The sequence below is a fragment of the Corvus kubaryi genome, unplaced genomic scaffold, assembly GCF_017639235.1.
Source record: "Corvus kubaryi isolate FWS band 111438036 unplaced genomic scaffold, C.kubaryi_AGA036_p1.0 65345, whole genome shotgun sequence".
Classification (NCBI taxonomy): domain Eukaryota; kingdom Metazoa; phylum Chordata; class Aves; order Passeriformes; family Corvidae; genus Corvus; species Corvus kubaryi.
The window spans coordinates 62,121-78,200 of NW_024581928.1; the positions used below are offsets into that span (position 1 = coordinate 62,121).

General features: G+C 36.2%; 1 protein-coding gene across 1 annotated transcript in view; it reads left to right on the plus strand.

Annotated features, from left to right (window-relative positions):
* Window positions 1-15,610, plus strand: part of LOC121673301 (protein lin-9 homolog) — a 39,036-nt gene extending 23,426 nt beyond the window's left edge. Inside the window, exons 7-15 of the mRNA XM_042046496.1 lie at window positions 1,225-1,382; window positions 2,480-2,613; window positions 3,582-3,701; window positions 3,875-3,976; window positions 8,761-8,841; window positions 12,136-12,261; window positions 12,579-12,761; window positions 12,881-12,978; window positions 14,256-15,610. Of these exons, the coding sequence (XP_041902430.1) occupies window positions 1,225-1,382; window positions 2,480-2,613; window positions 3,582-3,701; window positions 3,875-3,976; window positions 8,761-8,841; window positions 12,136-12,261; window positions 12,579-12,761; window positions 12,881-12,978; window positions 14,256-14,361 (1,108 nt within the window). The 3' untranslated portion in view covers window positions 14,362-15,610. The remainder of the gene's footprint in view (window positions 1-1,224; window positions 1,383-2,479; window positions 2,614-3,581; window positions 3,702-3,874; window positions 3,977-8,760; window positions 8,842-12,135; window positions 12,262-12,578; window positions 12,762-12,880; window positions 12,979-14,255) is intronic.
* Window positions 15,611-16,080: the final 470 nt, after the last annotated feature.

The window sequence follows — 16,080 nt, forward strand, 5'->3', positions numbered from 1 at the left end:
ACAGAAGAAAGCATAAGAATGTTTGTTTCTGCATATAATAAGAGAGTAGTAGACGCAGACTTGGAAAAAGGAGCTGACTGCTTAGTACTGAGTGAGAGATGACTGAGGAACATCTTGAAGGAATTTAAATCAGAAAATAATTTGTAGCGTAGAAGAGGGAACCAGCAGCAGAGTTGACAGTGTCTTCTAAAATAACTTCATAAAATAGAACTTCTTATTGATCAGTAATCAATATATAACAGAATGAGTTCCACAGAAAATGTTTAATTTGCATTTGACTGCAGTAAAGCAATTAACAAAGGTGGCAAATTATTTGATAAATAACTTTCTGCAATCAGACAGACTTAAAATAGCATTTGTGCACCTTTTTTAATTACTTCTTTCATTGATACAAGAATGAAGAAACTTTTTTTAGTAAGGAATGAGAGAGAGGATTGAGTCCTTACAGTCTTTTTGCTTTCAGTATCTCCCTCATGAATCTTGCCTATTCAGTAGGTTAGAAGTGAAAATTAGTAAAAAGTAAGCACTTTGGGAATGAGCCTTCTATCTTTTAGATTGCATTTTAAGAGTGACCTACCCCCCAAAATGGGGAGGGGGACTACTACAGATGATCCAATTTTACACAGTAGCCCAAGATCAAACAAATCTGTACTTCTCGGAACAGTTCATCTGCATAATGAAGATTTTGGGGCTGAGCTGTGCTCTGCACAGGTGCAAGGAGATTAGAGAGAGAAGTGCCCTTTTATGTGCTGAGTCTGGTGCCCTTTCACACTAAGTTAGTTTAATTGAGCTCATAAGCACACGTGAAAGGGATCTCCTGTGTATCAGTAAGTGCTGGCAGCCAGGGCTCTCACAGGACTCTCTCTCACGTGCATTGAACTGGCATCCTGAGTAGGCTGGGGCCAGCTTTAGCTTTGTTCTGGCACCAGGTGGATCCTCATAAGAAAAGTCCTCAAAAGTTGTACTCTTTGGATATACTAGTGCAACAGCTAGTGTTCCTGAGTATTATTTTAAAATAGACTCTTATCTTAAGAGTGGGAATTTTGAGGAGTAAGATTGTCTAAATGCGTTAAACGGAATTTTTTTTCTCTTGAGCACATCACCCCAAACCTTTTCATTTTCTCTCACTGATTTTTCAAACTGTGCCAATTTATTTGATGTGCCTTCACGTATATATGTTTTCAGTGATGAATTTCAGTATAATTTTATCTAATTATATTGTAGGTGTTCCTCTGCATTCTTTGAGGAAGAGAGGTCAGCATTAAAACAGAAACGGCAGAAAATCAGACTCTTGCAGCAGCGGAAAGTTGCGGATCTTTCACAGTTCAAAGATCTTCCAGAAGATATTCCATTACCGCTTGTAATAGGAACAAAAGTCACAGGTGATTTCTTAAAAATAAACAAAAAAGCAGCCAAGTGTGTTTTGCAAAGATTTTAGTAAGTCATAATACACTTAAAGCACATAATTATTATAAATGTAAAACATCAAAAATTGTATGGTTTTTTGTTAGTTCATTGAGAAGGTGCTTGTGAAGATTAGGTAGTATTTTTAAAACAGTGATAAGGTTTTGAGGTGCAAACTTAGTATGGCTTATTATTTCTGCTGTTCAAATTGTAGGGTTTTTTACATGTCTAGTATATCTAACAAATTTTGGAGAGAGAGAGAGATGCTTATTTTCAAAATATTGAGTGTTGTCTGAGTTTAAAATCTGACCTAATATAAAACTTGAGCTTCATCCATAAATATAAAACTGTTTTGAAACAGATATACAATTGATATTGCATTGTAGTTAGACATGTATGCTAAACATGACATTGCCTTACTAAAAAAGCTTAACCATAACTGAGGAGGGAATGTTGTTGAAAACATTCCACAGGTTTTGTCTAGTTTTTTGAAATTTTTAATTCCTCCCTACTGTCTGATTTTGGTCCAGGTGCTTTTCACTTCAGCATGTCCTATTCAGGCCACTACTGTTTGTTGCATTTTTTGTGTTCAACAGCACTGCCCTTAGTTCTTGCTGAGGAGCAGGTGTGCAGCACACTGCCTCTCCTCACTCTTCTAAACCTGTATCCTTGAGCTGCCTTTCGCACTGTCTTTTGCTAAATACACAGTCATCAGAGGAGGTGTTCAGAGAGAAATGCTGTGCAAAATCATCTGGAAATTGATTTTTGCCTGCAAAATCTGTCTGTCAGAAGGTATTGGGTATGAAATAAAGGGAGTTACATGGACAAAAGTGTAGTGCTAAGGATTAGATTTGGGAAATATTTGACCTGCAAACTTAAATTTTGTAAAAATTCGGTAATATTTCTATTACATACTTTTTTTTTCTGAGTTTGCTTTTTTTTTTTCCATTTAATCTGTGGGCTTTAAGTATACATATAAAGAATTGCTTGCAAAAGATGTAATAAATCTGGTTTTGTTATTTGTATCATAGCATTGCAATATTTGGTTTCTTGGTTCTTGTGTTGTTTTTTTAAGCACGTTTGCGAGGTGTCCATGATGGTCTGTTCACTGGACAGATAGATGCTGTAGACACTCTTAATGCTACCTACAGAGTGACTTTTGACAGGGCAGGTCTTGGAACACACACAGTCCCAGATTATGAAGTTCTTGTAAGTATTAATGACACATTCTAAAAGTAGCTGTAATAAGAAAATTAAATAAAAAATTCCACAATGATATGCTTTAATTAAAAATAAGAAAATAGAACATACTACACCCAGGTGGTATTGTCATAAAGTGGAAACAAGCGTAACTGATGCATGGGAAGTTCCAGGATAATGAACTTTTACTGCTTATGGTTTTACAGAACAGGATAACCCTCTATGATTAAAGCATAATGGTTCAGGGTGGAATAATTTAGACCAACCTATAATAGACCAACTATTATAGGCTGTTATAATAGCCTGAGTTCAATATGAAGAAATACAATGAGTAGTATAAGATCCCAAAGAAAAATCTGCAATGGGATTCTGCCAGGATTTGCAGAAATTGTTTAAGAGACCTTGGCCCTTTGTAATGTGGTAAAGCCAGGAAAGGCCTATGGAAGTTGCAAACAAGTATTATGAGTTGATTGAACTTGATTTTGAAATTTCTTGTGCTAATGAACCTACCTGGGAGGATTTTTTTTTTTGGTCAAACAACTGAAGATTATTTCCCAGCTCCTAGGCTTTGTTCCTGCCAGACAGTCCAGCCTAGACTGCAAGATTTCTGGAGGACCTCACTTTCTTTTGTATCTTATGTGGTGTTGGATCTACGTAATTCCTCTAGTCTCTGCCATTGTCTGAGTTTGGAGCCTCTGCTGAACTCCTGTACAGTAGTTTGTCTGCCAAAAGTATTTTTGGAAATCTTCATGCAGGTTTTATTTGCTGGGATGCCAGAACACTTTGAAAACTCCAGCAATACATTAGGATTTTGAAGCTCCTGCCTAAACCAAAAGCAAAATGTTAATCTTTTCATGCTGTTGGGTTGGGGCGTGGATGGGCACGGCTAGTCCAGATTCCAGAAATAAATTATGTGTTCCAAAAGGGTAAAAATTAATCAGACACTGAAGTATAGCCTTCCTTTCCCTGTCTGGCAGAGTAATGAGCCTCATGAAACCATGCCAATTGCTGCCTTCGGACAGAAACAGCGGCCTTCGCGCTTCTTCATGACTCCTCCCCGATTGCCATACACACCTTCACTCCAGTCTCCAATCACAGTAAGTTACGTTTTTTCATGTGGTATTAATCACTGAAGTATTTTTAATACATGTTGAAGCTGTTACCTTAAACAGTTTTTGAGATTAATTTTCCGAGGTTACTTAGCAAGATCAAGATTTTAGCAAAGCCCTCTAAAAAGAAGCTATTAATTGAAATGTTTTATCCTTTATAGGACAGTGATCCTTTATTAGGACAATCTTCATGGAAAAACAAAATTTCAGGCACAGATAGTGAAACACTAGGAGGCTTTCCAGTAGAATTCCTCATTCAAGTGGTAAGTGTTGACTGCAGCTCTTAGTTTTGTTCTTTATTGTCCTTTTGTGTTTATTCTGCCAATTCTTCTGCAGTTGAATGGCCTTCTGTTAGTTTATGACAGATATGGTAATATCCAAATTAACTTTTGAAGAGATGTTAATATTTGTTTTTTATTCTTCCCTTCTTAATTTTCACACTTGTTTATAACCTTTGAAATATTGTGCTTTTCAGACCACAGAGGTCTTCGAAAGTGTCTTATTTTCCCAGCTCTACCATTTTGTCTTAAAAAAGTATTATTTCTACATGCAAACCTTAAGACTTTTTTATTTATTTAAAATATACTTTCATTGTCCAAAGAACATTTGCCTATATGCATTATTATACATATTCTATGTTATATAATGTCCTACCCTCTTGGAGAAGAAAAGCAGCTCTCATTTCCATGCAAGCAAACCTTCATGTTATAGATAGCATAACTACATAGAAAACACTTTTTTGTCTTCACCTTTATGAAATAATTCCTCAGTGTTTTTTGTACACCAGTTCAGAAGAGCACAGACAAGTAATGTTAGGAAGCTGAGCTTCACTGAATATTAAAACACACTGAAGCATTTTCCAGAATGATGGAAGAGTGTAATTGCCCATGTTGGCTTAGCTTAAGATCAGTGATTGAAGCCTTTAACAAGGAAAGCAGTTTTGAACATGCCAAAGGAGATTGGAATGATTCATGTTTAAAATATTAAGAACTGAGAAATAATATTACTGAATGCTCAGATTTTAAAGTCTGTGTAATTGGTCAAAAGAATAAATTTGTGTCTGTAGCTCACATGACACTCACATTTGGGCCATTCAACATAATGCATTTTATTTGACAGAATCATCTATTCAGCTTTTTTTAGAGGAAACTTGTATGAAGCTCATTTTGAAAATGGTGGCTTGGCATCTAGCTTACTAAGAAAATTTAAAATAGACATAGTTGCTATAACATGAATTATGGTAAAATTGAATACACAAAAGATACAGTCTTCATGCAGCTAAACAGTATCTGCTGCTGTTCTCCTATATGAGTCACAGAGTATGATCAGTGAAACTAGATAACTAAGGTGTGTTGAGCTTTACAACTACTTAGTGACCTGTTTATGATACTGTTTCTGTATTTTAAATATGAAAACATGTGATTTGTCAGTCATGTTTGGTTGTATATTACTGCTCAGTATAAGGAAATCTAAGTTTTGCAAGTATAGGCCTCTTGCTTGTATTACAAATGGTGGCATTTTACAAAGATACCACATAAATATGTATTTTTGCTTGAAGATTTTCAAAATACTTTGAACAAAATCAATCCACAGATTTTTGGCGTTTGTCTATTGAGCAACAACAAAGAATCACAGGGCTTAAGCATTTATGGAAGGAGTTGAAGCATTATTTTTAAGAATCAATTTTTTAATTAGAAGTTTGAGGAGGTACTGGAATTTGGTGCTGTGAAATACATGAGAGTGGTGAATGCTGATTATTGATTGTGCTGTATTCACCAGTACAGATGTATTTCTATGTTAAAGGTCACTGCTCAGGATGTTCTAGCTTTTCTGATACACTGGTACTTAAAAAAATCAAAGCCCTTTTTTGATTTAATGGTTATTCAGGAAGTAAATGGTCAAAAAACAATTGATTCCAAGAAAACTTTCTGGAAAACTATTGCCAGGCAGTTATTTATAAGACCACAAAGAAAAAATTTTATGGGAAGAATTTTGGACAAAACAGAAAATACAGAACACACCTTGAATAAGGTTTCAACCCAGACCCTTATTTCCCTTTTCTGAAATTAATTTGGAAGAAGAGGAAGTGTATCCAAAACCACATGCAGAGAATGACAAGGAAATGTTAGGGGTTATTCTCTTTACCTATAACTTTCAGTTGCAAACATCAGGACTTGTAATAAGTATTTTAATCATTGTTCTACACTTAGTTTTTTTAAATCTTTTTATTAATTACTACTTGTTACATTTTGACATCTGAGACTGTGGACTAACAGGTATTAGAAAAAGACTGGCTCAAAAATTAACATGATATTAAGAATAAAGCCAGCAATAAATGAGTCATAAATTTAAAAAACCCTTTCATGCTTAATTCATTATGTAATGCAGCCTTAAATATTTCACATGCTGTGTGGCAGGTCAAAATCGATAGATTGCATTCTTACATTCTAGTCGGTATTAAAATGTAGAGGGTGTTTTTTCAAGCACTGAGCTACAGCTTTTTTATTTTCCTTCCTCCCTGCTTCCTTCTGTGTTTTGGGGTAGAAAATTCGATTAGAAGGCAGCACTGTAGGACAAAGCAGATGTTGGCAGGGTCGCTGCATGCCCGGTAGAGGGAGTGTGGTGATGCAGCACGGGCACAGCACTGACCTGGTGTCTGCATGTGAGGAAAGCAGGCATCTTCCCGACTTAAATGCAGGAGGAACAATCTGAAAATGGGTACTCGATTTTTGACTGTTTTCTCCTTATGAAAATTTTGAAAATATTCCATAGTAAGTTATCCTACATTTCATTTTGAAAGGCTCATTTTATGTCTAACAAATGAAATCAGAAGTGAAAATCTAGACATTCTCATTGAGTTTTTCCTTCATTTCTTTTAGTGTGAAAAAGCATTGTACTAAAAACTTGTTTCCAGTTTATTGAGAAATATAAATTACAACAGTAAACAGGATGAGTTATGCTGAAAATAGAGCTGTTAGGCAAGAATTTCTCATGACAAATAGGGCTAGACTGAATTATAGCATTCACTGATGATACTGGCAAATGAAAATGGAGGTCTATGTAAAAAAGTGTACCCTTGAGAGAAAGTTGGTGGGCATGACAGATTCCATGAAAGTCACAGTTTTGTTAGAATCAGATTATCCTGATCCCTGGAATGTATCTTGGAATAGGAAGAATATAATAGAAAATCCAAGCTCATCAAATGGAGAGCTAGCACTGTGCATCGTCATATATGTCTGCATGTCAAAGTAGAAGTTAAGAATCAAATGCCTTGAAAATTCAGGGAACGAATTATATATTCTGCATTGATTTGGGGACTCATCAACTTCATGAAGGAGAAGAATGTGTTAGGCCACTGCTGGATAGTGATGACAGCAGAGCTTGACAGGTAACTTTTTGGCAGCAGTGGCAGATGGTGTACAGTGCTTTTCTTCCTCCCAGGTGTTTTATTGGCAACATGAACACTTGTGTGGTGTGTTAGAAACTAGATCAGAGAGAGAATCCAGCTCACAAGTAACAATTTTAAACCTTTTCATTCTTGTCCCTTCTAAATTTATTTCTTTATCATTATCTCTTCTGTGATTGGGTTCTTCATGCAAAATGCAAAGGGCAAAAATGCAAGTGCTGACTCAGCACAGGCACTGGGGGACAGCACAAGGACAGAAATGAGCAGCTGGAACTGGGAGGCTGATAACCCATGCAGTGTTGCCTCTGCAACGTGCCTCTGACCATGGCTCACCATCAGCTCATAAGATGCATCTGGCAGAATATTTGGAGTAGAAAGAGAGAAGTATTGATGCCATTTTACAGGTTTAGTTTACAGATGTGTCATTCAGAATACTGTTACAGGCTTCCTGTGCTCAAACACAGGAAAGATGCCAGTGAATGGAAAAAAGATACAAAAAGGGTCACAAAAGTTTAAGAGATGAAGATCCCTTTATGGAAATAGTCTGGAAAGGGTCAAGTTGCAGTTAGTCCAGTGGAAAAACAGTGGGGACGAGATGCTTCTATTGTCTCTGAATAAACAGGGATAAATACAAGGAGAGAACACTATATTTAGCTGAGAAACAGGTTTGGCTGTTTGGCAATATGGAACAAATTGCTATGAAGTGAAAAAGAATGCATTTAGCATGGAAATTCCCAGAATATTCCTCATTAGCTGAAAGAGATCCTGGAACAATTTTCTGATTAGAATTTCTGAGAGCAAGCAACCTGGCTGAATTAAGACTGAACTTAAAAATCACAAAAGGGATTATATATAAATCAGATGTATGTTGAACTAGGAGTTCCTATTTCTCCCAGTCACATATTTCACTACTAAGATGGAGTTAACCCCTCTGGAATTCATAAGACCTGAAAATTTTGCTCTGTTTATTCCAGTAATAAAAGTGTTGCTGGTTGAAGTGAAGCTAGGATTTCTCTCAGGGCCCTAGAGTATGAATAGTTTTAGGAGTGATGTGTGTGTTGAGAATGCTCCCAGTGATTTCCACTTCAGCCTGCTAGGTCCCCAGGGCAGGAGACACAGGGTATTCCCATTACAAAAGAGGGAAATGGAAAGCCTGGAGTTGTTCTGTATAACAGATCCAATCTCTATACCGGGTTTTACTGCAGGAGTTTACACAAAGGGCTCGTGCTCAGTCGAGGGCACAGGTGAGAACTGTGTGGAAAAAAAGATGTAGTAAGGTGAGTGATACTAATTGTAGTATCATGACCGTAACAGCCTTTGCTCTCCTTCAGCCTGTAAAAAAAAAAAGGTTCTTCAGCCTCTAGCTGGCCATAAATTATATTGGTCTTCCTATAGGGAATTTCAGCTGATGGATTTTAGCGCTCATCAATTTAGGGCACTTGAAAATGCTTTAAAAATCTCTGGAAAGTCTATCATTTAATTTTAATTAATTTTTATTTCTGCATCTTAACTTGATCAACAGCTGAGAAATAAGTTTTTAAATTATGAAAGAAACAGGTATGGTTTTTTATCTTGAAGTTCTATGGCATTTCAAAACTGCTTAAGGACCTATTCTTTCTAAAAATAGTTCCTTTGTTTTAGACCAGGTTATCGAAAATCCTTATGATCAAGAAGGAACACATCAAACAATTGAGAGAGATGAATACGGAAGCAGAAAAGCTGGTGAGAATGTTCTCTTTTTGGTTCTTAAAACAGGATATGCTTTAGCAGCTAATGCAAATAAATACAATTAGGAGTGTAGTCTAAATAAAACCTGTATTTAATACTTTCTATGACATGAAATGTCTTACTGTTTTTAAAGACAAGTCAGAGAGGTCAGTTGCTTCAAATATGATTCTCCTTTGAAAGCATTGTGCTTTGGAAACTGATTAATGTTAACATTGGGACAGCACATGTCAGTTAACACATAAAGTAAGGAAATACTATGTACTTTGAGAATTTGGAGTACAAGCTTATATGGTAAAACATTTATGATAATACTGTTTTGCAGATGGTAGGTGCTTATTATCTCAGCTTTCTGGTGAAAGCAGTTACTCATTTCAGAGATTTTCTGTGTGAAGCTCTGAGTGCCCTTGACTGGCATTTAAAGTTACAGTACCACAGCAGCTACTGCATAGTTAGCAGCAGCAGCAGAATAGTTTTTCTTGCTAACTTTATCTAATCAGCAGTCAGTAAATCAAAATTTTAAGAGTGGCTCTTCTACCACCCATGGCTATAAATTGAGAGCAGAAAGCTCTCAGTCTCAACTTTCTGCCAGCATCCATCCAGGCTGTTGTCTCTGCAGCATCCAGAAGGTTTGTGGAGAGGAAGAGGGGTCTCTTTTATTTCTTGAAACAAAACAGTTGATTTTTTTTTTCCATGTGAAATAGTTGAGTGTTGAAAGATGTGATTTATTGTGGTAAGATTTCTCTCTGTGCCTTCAAAGATCGTGTGCATGTGTGCATTCTGTTACTCTGCTTCCTACTGCCCCATCCCTGTCTCTCTGTAATTTTCTTCTATGCCATGATGTTGTTCTTCAAACCTTGTGATCATTTCAGTTACTGCATTATTTTTCCTGCACATCAAATGTTTTGTCTTTTAATTTTGTGTGTTAGTAATAAACTAGATGCAAAGAAAAGTAACTTTAAAACATGTCATTGCAACTTGTAACTCTGATAATGAAAAATTACCAACTCTTCTTAAACAATTTTTTTGGAGATATTAGTACTTTTGCATTGATGAGGAGATCCAAAGGAATGACAGTAGCCTTCCTCTAGCAAGAACCCAGATGTTATCTCAGCTCTCAAGTCCTAAATAAACTGTATTGTTACTTTTCTTGCTCTTCTTATTCCAGAAAATTGAAAGAGCAAAAAAGCAGTGGGAAGGGAATCTAGAAATAGATGCTAAATTTGATACATGTTAGCTCAATTGTAACCTGGATAAGGACTTTGAGATACTTTGAAATTCTTCCCTGCGCTATTTCCTTTGTAAACCAGCAATCATAAAGCACCATTACTATTTAAGGCTGTCCTGATAAAAATAGAGGATGTGATACCTTCCTATTGGGCCATATTCTTAGCCTGTCTTCTAATCCTCTTTGTCCCTTGGCAATCCCATCTGTGTTTGTGCCACTGAGTATGTGATGCTTCTCCTTTAAAATATATTTTCTTTGAATGAGAATCTTTTTCTGGCCCCAGTTCACTTCAACATCAATAACATACCGGAACATGAATAAAATTGAATCCTTTGAGCTTACTCAGGTGTACTTTAATTGCCAGACTTTGGTAATAATTCATACAATTGTCATTTGATAATTGTTAGAGTAACACTGCTGTTTGGTTTAAAGTAATCCTTTTATGAAGACTTCTGTTTAATGACTGATTCAATATAGAAATAAATGGAACTGACAACAATCAGAAATGGTACTGAATGTAGGCCGTTATTATCTGGCAATAATAATAAATTTAAATTTACACAAGTCAGGAGATGCCTTCAGAGGAGATATTAATATATGCAACTGCACTTTTTCTGTCTCATTTTTCTTGGCATCTCTATATTAGTCTGGGTTGCAGGCTATAAACAAATTACTGTGTACATATAACAGTAAACATTTGGATAAACAAATATGAATTAAAAGGACCTGCAATAAAAACAAGGTAAGGGTAATGCTGGTTGTCTCAGAGAAGCATTTAGATCCTTGGTGACCTGCTTCCATCTACTGAAAGCTGTCCGTCTTTTGTCTGCCAGTTTAGCTGTTCATTGGTGTTTCCAGGTCTTGGGTTGTGCCCAGGTCAGAAATAGTCCTGGTGCTGAGAAATACTTCTTTTGTCATCACTAGCATGGAATGCCCTTAGCCTTTCCTCTCCAATACAGAATTCACAATTGTCTGCAGCTTTCACAGCTAACCTGGAGTAATTCAGTCTGCTCTAGGGGAACTGGTCACTGGAGGAGGTCTGAAAGATTCGATTTTGGATGTTCCAGAGCTGCAGAAAGTATGCCAAATTTATACTACTTTCCAGTGCATTCTGAAATTATGGTGTTAGTTTAAAGCCCTGTTAAGTTGGTATTCAGATTTGTAAGTCCCTGGAGATCATTTCAGTGATTAAGTTTAATGGGGAGCTTTAAACTGAACTCCTAACTGAAACCTTTTGAGTTTTTGACCAGAATCCTCCTGATGAAGGCTCTCTTGACTTGCAATTGCTTTATCTTGTGGTGTGAAAACTACAGCTACAAGTTTTGATTGTAGGAGGTACCTGTATCTCAGTCTTGTGGCTGGGACTACGTTGAGCTTCTCTTGCAAGAGGCAACTTGTAGAGGAAATTTTATAATATATTACATGTTTTGTTTCAATTTCAAAAATATCACCCAAACAACATCAAGCTATATTCTGAAAAGAGTGTAAGAAAAATGATACTGTATTTTGGTATTTATTCTTTTTGTGGAAAATTGTGCTTACAAAATACTGTTACCAAATATAAGCTCTAGTAACTTTCTTTTTTGGCAGAACTTTTAGCTGTAACAGAAGGTATGTAGCACTTAGTCATCCTCAGGTGACCAATAACTTACTAACCAAATGTGCCTCCCATCCTGCAGCAGAGGTGGTCGAGGCCATATTGTCCTGTACTGTTCCTCTGCTGGCAGGATAGTTTTCTGCTCAACCAGTAGAGAGAAGCCATGCCCAGCTACTGGAGAAATAAGCAGGTCAGACCACAGTCATCTTCTGTAGCATTTACCACCATAGATTATTGTAGCACTTCAAGAAGGGAATAAAAGTATGGTTGTTACCTACACATTTTCCCTTGGAGTTATAAGTAGTAATATTGTGTTTTAATACTTTGTATGTTAATGTTTTTCTATTTGACGCTGGGATTTCAAATATCTCAATATAATTTTCAAGTAAAAACTCCTTTTGATGAGTTCAAAATCTGTAACTGTGTAGTATTGCATTAACTTTAATATGTTTTGCGTTTTCCACAGAAATCCTATTCCATGCCAATAGGCATTGAGTTTCAGAGGAGATATGCAACTATTGTGCTAGATCTAGAGCAACTAAACAAAGACTTGAATAAAGTTTTGCATAAAGTTCAACAGTATTGCTATGAGGTAAGATTTTGCTGGAATCTCTGTGTACTTGGAGGTTTTGCTCAACCTAAGTAGAAAATAGAATTTCCTGGGAGTAGGGCATTAGGTGGGGGTCACACTGAAATGAAACTGTTGGTAGCTGTACTGGATTCCTTCTCTGTGTCTGCCTTTGAGCAACAGATACTTTTCCTGATACCTGTTCTTAAGTAGACGTATCTAAAGAACGAACACTGTGTACTATATACACATGAACTGTCTTTGAAATCATCTCATTTCACACATCCACCAGATGCAAAGGACTTCTTCACTCTTAATTTCTCCACACCATATTTCTACAGCTTGCTCCTGACCAGGGCCTCCAGCCTGCTGACCAGCCCACGGATCTGAGGCGCAGATGTGAAGAGGAAGCTCAGGAGGTTGTCAGACAGGCAAATACCTCATCAACGGGACAACTCTGTGTTGAGAGTGAAAATTTAACTGATCTTATCTCTAGACTTACAGCAATATTACTGCAAATTAAGGTAAAAAGTTTGCACAAAACAGCTTCTCCCATACAATGCACAGTATTAAATCTTTGCCAGTTTTTGTGCTCAACTGTGAGAAATACCAACTGTGAGATTTTTGTTTTCTTCTTCTACAGTGTCTAGCAGAAGGAGGTGATCTGAATTCTTTTGAATTTAAATCACTAACAGATTCATTAAACGACATTAAGAATTCAATAGACTCCTCAAATATCAGGTATTACTTTTTGAATATTTAATTCTTAATTAAACACTCTGTGATAGTAGGCAGTTCTTATTGTATTTTAGAGGTGAACATTGATTATAATTAAGGTGTTTAATCTGGTAACTTCTACTTATAGGAAGGGTCCCATCTAAAAGGGGGGCTTCTTATAGGGAATGTGAAATGAGCAGTTTTCTGTTTGAACCTATCAGTGAAATAACATGTTAAAAAGTGATAAATTGATGCAGCAATAAGTAGACTTTCTTGTTCTTTAGTAATTTATGACAGCTAAAAACTTACTTTAGAACACTGTCAGATTTTGAAATCCCACTAGTAATACAAGTATTTTACACCAGAGAACAGCACCATTTTAGTATCCTTTTGGCATACTCAACCTCTTGTCTATAAATGTCAAAAGGTGGCATATGAGACAATTAGAGGTTCTGAGCAGCTTTCATTGGCAAGATTTTAAGCCAAGAAACAGAAAAGTGGCCATGTTGTGCTGGATCAAAGGCCAAGCTAGTCTAGATGGGCCATTTTTCAACAGTTGTCACAAGCAGGTGCCTGAGGAGGCATCATAAAAATAGCAAGAATGTGGTAGCAAGAGCATAGTGATACTTGTCTGGAGTACCCTCCAGCCTCCAGCAATTTGTGACCAGCATTTTATGCTGCTAAATTAAGTCGTTTAGAAAATAAACCTAAATGCAAAGTATTTTTTTATATCCTTACTACTTGTATTGCTACGTAATAATGGGAGGCTGTACACATGAATTTTTAAAATTTTTTTCCAAAGGTAGTAGGATGGCCTTTTGATTTTAAAATAGTTACTGAGAAATGCTCTTTTATAGCATTTTTCATTAGGAAAAACAAAACCAAACCTCAAACGTTAGTGAAACTACTTTATAATCAACCCTGCAAATTGCATATTGGAATTGATTCAAGTCAAGGTTGATGTACCCAGCAAAGAAAGTGATGATGTTTCCATTTCATGGTACTTATTTTGGCCATTTTAGCATCTCTTCATAATACTTTAATTTCACTAACTCTGGTCATGTTAAAACCTTACTTTAAGTGCCCAAGTCAGTAACTCTTGATTTCATGCAGCTGTTTGTGCAAGTTCTGTTTTCCCATATTTCTCTGTCAAGTTGCATTTGTGTGTTCTGCTCTCAGATTCATCTGAATTTTTGTACTGGCTGTGTTCACCTCTTGATTTTTTTACTGTAGAGATATTCAGACACAACTCTTACATATGGGGTTTAACACTTCTTTCTTTCCTTCTTTTCTTCCCATAGTTGTTTTCAGAATAATGTTGAGATCCATGTTGCACATATTCAGAGTGGTCTGAGCCAGATGGGAAATTTACATGCTTTTGCAGCTAATAACACCAACAGAGACTGAAAACTTCCTTTCAAGTGTACAGCAAGTAGTTCTGGAAAATCATCTTCCTTTCTATAGGCTTCACCAAATACCCTAACTGCCAGAAGATAAGGGAAGAGAAAACCTCTCATAAAGGACCCTTTTAAATATATTGTATCTGCTTCTTAAGGAAACCAGCACTACTGGCCAGCGTTACGTTAGATTTCTCCATTTGTTATTCACATGCAGTAGTTTTGCTGACTGGTAATCTCTTAGTAATTGCATTGATTATAGTAAACTTGAAAGCATACTTTGGTATAATTTGAACTTCGTTTTTAAAAGTTCAGATTAGTTCTGCACACCTCTTGCTGTTGGATCTCCTGGTATGTTAGAAGTGGCAGAGAGGAAATGGCTCGAGTTAGTAGCCACATGGCAGGTCTTTGTTGTGTAAAGCTACACCTCTGTGTAGGTCTTGAGTGCTGCCAGGTCAGCCCTTGGGAAGCCGAGTGTTCCTGATCTAAGGAAGCAGCAGCAGGGTACAGCCAGCAAACATAAGCTGTAAACTGGAGGATATTGGGCAGGTCTATCAATCAGTCAATGTCTTGTTGGAACTCTTAATTTATCATAACTTACAGAAGGAGTCTAATGAAGGAATATAAAATGTAACTTTCCAGAAAGAGATTGGTTATGGCTTTTTCCTTTCACACAGGGCAAAAGAAGTGCTTTAGGTGGTATTTTATATAAGTGACTGGTTAAACTTATTTCCAAATTCTTGTTTGTTTGTTTTGCACAAGTTTTAAATTAGATTACTGGTTATTCAACAGTACTCAGCATATATAAATATGAAGATTTTTATAATTAAAGATAACCAGTGAGGTAAACTGCAAAAATAAGAAGTGATAACCTGCCTATACCTTTTGGAATGTTAATCTTGTAAAAAGTGTGTATTGGTTTGTTTAAATAGTCTTGTAAAGCTTCTGTGTAATGAATTGTTTCCAGATATCAATTTTCAGAGATAGCTGTAGAGATGTTTTTGATTCTTTTAGATGCCTCATTAAATAAGGTATTTTATATGTTAATGTATAAAGAATATGTAAACAGGATTATTTTCAATTTTAAAATTTTGTATAGTTTAAAGATGCTTCTGTATTCTGTGTTGGTATTGTGCCACTGCAAAACTTTAGTGCAGAGTTTATATTTAGCTAAATTTGTTCTGTTAATTAAGAGAAATGCATAAATCTTTTATTCTCAATGAAATTTGTAACTGAATAAATTGACCTATGAGAGTTGATATATTTCACAAAAATGCAAACTTTTTTGCAGATGGTCTCAGGTCATTTTTTTTAAGAGAAGCTAATTGCTGAAAATGAAATGTTATGAGGACAAGGTAAGTAGCTGTTTCAAAAGGTATTAAAAATTTTACAAGGGATACTATAAAATAATGATAAACAGTAATTTAGCTGAGTTACCCAGGAAAATTTACCTCTCAGAATGCAATAGAACATCATAGTGGTCCCTGCAATTGCTTTTGTAATTGTGTCACTCATTATTTTGTGGTGTTACCATCTGTTTGATACAGAAGACGGAAAGGAGTCCTCTCTCACCACCCTTTTCATGTAAACAGAGAAAGGTGCCAAAGCCTTATTTAAGGTACATAGGTTTAGTCAGACAGGAACTAATCTGATCTACAGGTAACTCAAGAAGAAGGAGCCATCTCCTTGCACCCCTATACTCATGTGGCTGCTGCTCCCTCTGCACACC